This window comes from Sinocyclocheilus rhinocerous, unplaced genomic scaffold (genome assembly GCF_001515625.1).
Source record: "Sinocyclocheilus rhinocerous isolate Xijiao unplaced genomic scaffold, SAMN03320098_v1.1 scaffold116, whole genome shotgun sequence".
NCBI lineage: Eukaryota > Metazoa > Chordata > Actinopteri > Cypriniformes > Cyprinidae > Sinocyclocheilus > Sinocyclocheilus rhinocerous.
Window position 1 is genome coordinate 299,190 of NW_015649590.1, and position 6,108 is coordinate 305,297.

Here is a 6,108-nt window from a genome sequence, read left to right on the forward strand (position 1 = left end):
TATATATATATATATATATATATATATATAAATGTATTTTATTTACCATGAGAGAACAGCAGATTGTCGGTTAGCGGTAATTTGTAATTAATTAAAATTAAACTTAATTGACTTTATAATAATAATTGACTTTTCCTGTCATTTATTTATGTTTATTAAAAAAAATTTAAATTGTTCCTTTTTTGTGTATTTTTGTGTGCAAAATAAATGTTTGTTCATGAGTAAGTAAAGGTAATTTTGAACCATACCACTATAAAGGGAAAACAATTCATTTTAATTTTTTTATTTTTTTTATTTAATTTTTTTAGGATTTTTCCTCTTTTTCTATTTTTCTGTTGAGAGTAAATGTTTAATTTGGTTATTTTCAATTGTGTCACTATAACGGGAGAACAGCACGTTATTTGTTTTAACAGTTAATGGTTATTAATTTGATTTATTTTTATTTAATTTTTCTTAAGATTTTTCCTTTTTTTTGCTAAATAGATTTTTATTTGTTCACGATGAGGAAGTAAAAGTAATTTTGAATCATGTCACTATAAAGGAAGAATTTATTTGTATTTTTTTTTTAGGATTATTTCTTTTTTGTGTGTTTTTCTGTGCAGAATAAATGTTTGATTTGTTCATGAGTAAGGTCATTTTGAACCATGCCAGCACATTATTTGATTAACAATTAATTGTGATTTATTCATTTATTTTTTAGGATTTTTCTGTGTTTTTGTTTTGTTTTGTTTAGTGTTTTCTGTGCAGAATAAATGTTTGTTCACGAGTAAGTAAAGGTAATTTTGAATTTTTCTATTTTTCTGTTGAGAGTAAATGTTTAATTTGGTTATTTTCAATTGTGTCACTATAACGGGAGAACAGCACGTTATTTGTTTTAACAGTTAATGGTTATTAATTTGATTTATTTTTATTTAATTTTTCTTAAGATTTTTCCTTTTTTTTGCTAAATAAATTTTTATTTGTTCACGATGAGGAAGTAAAAGTAATTTTGAATCATGTCACTATAAAGGAAGAATTTATTTGTATTTTTTTTTTAGGATTATTTCTTTTTTGTGTGTTTTTCTGTGCAGAATAAATGTTTGATTTGTTCATGAGTAAGGTCATTTTGAACCATGCCAGCACATTATTTGATTAACAATTAATTGTGATTTATTCATTTATTTTTTAGGATTTTTCTGTGTTTTTGTTTTGTTTTGTTTAGTGTTTTCTGTGCAGAATAAATGTTTGTTCACGAGTAAGTAAAGGTAATTTTGAACTGTTTGAACACTCTAAATAACAGCGTGTTATTTGATTGACAGTTAGTGGTAATTAATCCTCACATGTAAATAAAGGAGCTTTTTAATTCCCTTCGTCTTCATGGAACACGAGTGACGTGCAGGATTCTACCAGCAGATGAACTTTCATTGATTACCTTTAGAGCATTCTGGCTGGACACAGCAGGAACACGGGGGGGAGGAAACCCAGTGGCTTATGGGTCAAATTAGGGGCTGGTGTCCCTCGAACCGCTGAGTCTTTATCTTATTGTTTTTAAAAATGTGGAGAAATCCTGCTGTTGTCCTAGTGCTGCTTGTGAAAATGGTGAAGAAACAGACGTGTGATTGTTACATCACCTGTGTATTGTTTCAAACCTCATTTTACACTTTGCAAGCTGCATTATGAGCCTGTTCGTTGCCCACAGTAGCATGCATATTGACACACTCATTTCAGATGAGTGCCATTGATTCTCTCTGATCTATAAAAAGTCGTTATTCACTGTCATTGGTCCATTGATTCATTGATTAGAGCAGCTGTTTATTATTGGCTACTGTGCACTCTGGCCCTTAACAGACAACCAATCACAGTTAAGATCCGTCTGAGTGCTCCATGCTGTAAGCTTCATATAAACACACCAGCTAAATGGAAAATCATTTCATGTCTGATTTCATGCCTTAAACCCTCAAGTTTATTGGCGACAGCATCTTGCTGGCTGCTGAAAATGCATTTAAATGTGTGTTTAATATGTAGGAAACTGATAGAGCAAGAAAGGGAGGACGGTCAGATCGTCTTGTGTTATTGTTTTGCGTTTTCTCTTATCTTTCAGACCTCATTATTGATTATGGCGGATTTGTTTGTGTCTGTAAACTGATTCGTTTTAAAGGGATTTATATTGATTTTGAAGGAAAGCCAAGAACTTTCACTATTTGCTGTTGACGTTGGTCCGAAAAACTGCTAGTCTCGATGAACTTTCATTGATTACCTTTAGAGCATTCTGGCTGGACTCAGCAGGAACACGGGGGGGAGGAAACCCAGTGGCTTATGGGTCAAATTAGGGGCTGGTGTCCCTCGAACCGCTGAGTCTTTATCTTATTGTTTTTAAAAATGTGGAGAAATCCTGCTGTTGTCCTAGTGCTGCTTGTGAAAATGGTGAAGAAACAGACGTGTGATTGTTACATCACCTGTGTATTGTTTCAAACCTCATTTTACACTTTGCAAGCTGCATTATGAGCCTGTTCGTTGCCCACAGTAGCATGCATATTGACACACTCATTTCAGATGAGTGCCATTGATTCTCTCTGATCTATAAAAAGTCGTTATTCACTGTCATTGGTCCATTGATTCATTGATTAGAGCAGCTGTTTATTATTGGCTACTGTGCACTCTGGCCCTTAACAGACAACCAATCACAGTTAAGATCCGTCTCTATGCTGTAAGCTTCATATAAACACACCAGCTAAATGGAAAATCATTTCATGTTTTATTTCATGCCTTAAACCCTCAAGTTTATTGGCGACAGCATCTTGCTGGCTGCTGAAAATGCATTTAAATGTGTGTTTAATATGTAGGAAACTGATAGAGCAAGAAAGGGAGGACGGTCAGATCGTCTTGTGTTATTGTTTTGCGTTTTCTCTTATCTTTCAGACCTCATTATTGATTATGGCGGATTCGTCTGTGTCTGTAAACTGATTAGTTTTAAAGGGATTTATATTGATTTTGAAGGAAAGCCAAGAACTTTCACTATTTGCTGTTGACGTTGGTCCGAAAAACTGCTAGTCTCTTAATAAACAATTAATTTAATACAAAATTAGATCTATATTAAATTCTACATGGGCTCTATTTGGTTTATACATGCTTGTGGATCAGTGTTATTTTAGTATCATTGAGATACACTTTTTTTTTACTAGATTTTTTCTGTTTTCATTTTAATTTTTGTTTTAGTAAATGTTTTATTTTTATATAGTTTAAAAAAATTATTTTATTTTTAGTTTTATTTATACATCAAGTTAAACTAAATGAAAATGACGACTAGCTGAAGTAAAATAAGTTTAATTTTTTTAATATTTTGTTTCATTTTAGTTTATTTTTTAATGGTTTATTTTAGTATCAATGAGATACTTTTATAGGTTTTATTCATATTTTGAATTTGTTTTTATTTTTATATTTTCTGTTTTCATTTTAATTTCTGTTAAAGTTTTACTAACTTTGTTGAGTGTTTTTGTCATTTAAATGTTGTTTTTTCTTTAAATGTGTCTATATAGTTTTTATTAATTTTATTTCAGTTTTAGTTTTACTCATTTTAATACATCAAGTTAAACTAAATGAAAATTAGAAATATCTTGCTGGCTGCTGAAAATGCATTTAAATGTGTGTTTAATATGTAGGAAACTGATAGAGCAAGAAAGGGAGGACGGTCAGATCGTCTTGTGTTATTGTTTTGCGTTTTCTCTTATCTTTCAGACCTCATTATTGATTATGGCGGATTCGTCTGTGTCTGTAAACTGATTCGTTTTAAAGGGATTTATATTGATTTTGAAGGAAAGCCAAGAACTTTCACTATTTGCTGTTGACGTTGGTCCGAAAAACTGCTAGTCTCGTAATAAACAATAAATATAATACAAAATTAGATCTATGTTAAATTCTACATTGGCTCTATTTGGTTTATACATGCTTGTGAACCAGTGTTATTTTAGTATCATTGAGATACAATTTTTTTTTACTAGATTTTTTCTGTTTTCATTTTAATTTTTGTTTTAGTAAATGTTTTATTTTTATATAGTTTAAAAAAATTATTTTATTTTTAGTTTTATTTATACATCAAGTTAAACTAAATGAAAATGAGAAAAGTTGCCTTGACGACTAGCTGAAGTAAAATAAGTTTAATTTTTTTAATATTTTGTTTCATTTTAGTTTATTTTTTAATGGTTTATTTTAGTATCAATGAGATACTTTTATAGGTTTTATTCATATTTTGAATTTGTTTTTATTTTTATATTTTCTGTTTTCATTTTAATTTCTGTTAAAGTTTTACTAACTTTGTTGAGTGTTTTTGTCATTTAAATGTTGTTTTTTCTTTAAATGTGTCTATATAGTTTTTATTAATTTTATTTCAGTTTTAGTTTTACTCATTTTAATACATCAAGTTAAACTAAATGAAAATTAGAAATTTTTCTTTTGCAAATAGCTGAAATAGAATAAGTATACGCTTTTTATATTTTATTTTCAGTTAAAATGTATTTTATTTAGATTTTTTTTTTCTTTTTTTTTTTTCTGAACTATAATGACCCTGTTGTGAATCATTTATATCTCTTTTTTTTCACTCAGAAATTTCACGTTATGGACATATATGGATGCAATGTTGATTTTGGATATGCAAAACTTTGTTAATGATTTCTCTCTCTTCCATTGACTTTCACAGATGTGCTGTTGTTCATTACCCACCCGGTCCCTGCTGAAGTCACGCTGGGCTCTGTGGCCAGGTTCTTCTGTGCTGTCAGTGGATCAGCGGTTATCAGCTGGGAACTCAACCAAAGATCTCTACCTCTGGATTCAGACAGGTGTGCAAATAAAAATCCAAAATATGCAAAATAAATGGCATGCCGAAAGCCCTCAGTTTGAGTTACCAAGTAATGTGTTTAACTCTAAATGTACTTCTGCTTGTTTCAGAATCACTGTTTTGCCAAACGGAGTGCTGCAGATCCACGATGTGACAATGAGGGATGCTGGGAATTATCGCTGCTTAGCAACAAACATGGCCAGTCGAGTCAGGAGCCGAGAGGCCGAGCTGACCATCATCCCAGGTCTGTGTTTGTGTGAGGATGAACGGTGATCATTATCAGATCCAATTCTGGAATAAAGGAAGCAGTAGCTTGCCACTGAGTCTTCTCTGTTCTCTGTCCAGCATCGGGTCCGAGGCCTCTCATGAAACCACACATCATAGCAGGACCGCAGAACATCAGCGCCGGGCTGCGTCAGTCTGTGGTTCTGGAGTGTTTGGCGGAGGGAAACCCTCGGCCGCTTGTGTCCTGGAGCCGGGCCGACTCTAAACCCATAGACGTGTCCGGAGCCAGAGTGCTGGGAAACGGGAACCTGATCATCTCTGCCGTTAAAGCTCATCACAGCGGCACGTACCTGTGCCGGGCGACGACACCGGGAACACGCAACTACAGCATAGCGCCCGGAAACCTCGCCGTACTCGGTAAGAGATGTCTGTTGGAACGGATGCATCATAAACACTTCTGAAGGGCTCTTTACACCAAAAACGATAACTATGTTAACATTCATACCAATAACAATAACTATTTGTGATCCGTGCTGGCAAAACGAGTCGGAATGCGCACAGTCTAATTTTGAGCTACGGTACAGACAAAAAAAAGTGAAAAATGTCGGTTTTGGTCGAATTTCAGGTTTTCATCCGGTCATCGGATGCAAAATTCACTTTTACATGCTGTTTGAACTGAAATGTGGTATTGGCAGTGTGTGTACACAACCACCCTATAATGATAAAAATCCACCCAGTGCTTTTTTTAAAATCTCGATAAATCCACACCCCTTTCTCATATCGAGCCGTTCACAGATTCTTGGCAGAATGATGTAGTTCTGCACAGGCCCCTCCCACGATAGTTGATTGACACTGGTGTCTTACCTTAGCCCCGCCCTGAGTGAGCTGTCATCAGTCCGCCATTGTTTCACCGCCGGAGCAGATGTAGACAAGAATGACTTCTAAGCGATTGAGGTGTTCTGTTGTTGGATGTAATAATGAACATAGCAGTCGTCATTTACTCCCGGCATCTGAGCCGCTGAAGACGCAGTGGATTACGTTTGTTTTTGAAGGGAATGCGCCCCCCGATCTAC

General features: G+C 33.8%; 1 protein-coding gene across 1 annotated transcript in view; it reads left to right on the forward strand.

The window, feature by feature from the left end:
• prtgb (protogenin homolog b (Gallus gallus)) overlaps window positions 1-6,108 on the forward strand; it is a 31,726-nt gene that overhangs the window by 5,365 nt on the left and 20,253 nt on the right. Inside the window, 3 exon segments of the mRNA XM_016515721.1 lie at window positions 4,665-4,811; window positions 4,921-5,054; window positions 5,156-5,452. Of these exon segments, the coding sequence (XP_016371207.1) occupies window positions 4,665-4,811; window positions 4,921-5,054; window positions 5,156-5,452 (578 nt within the window).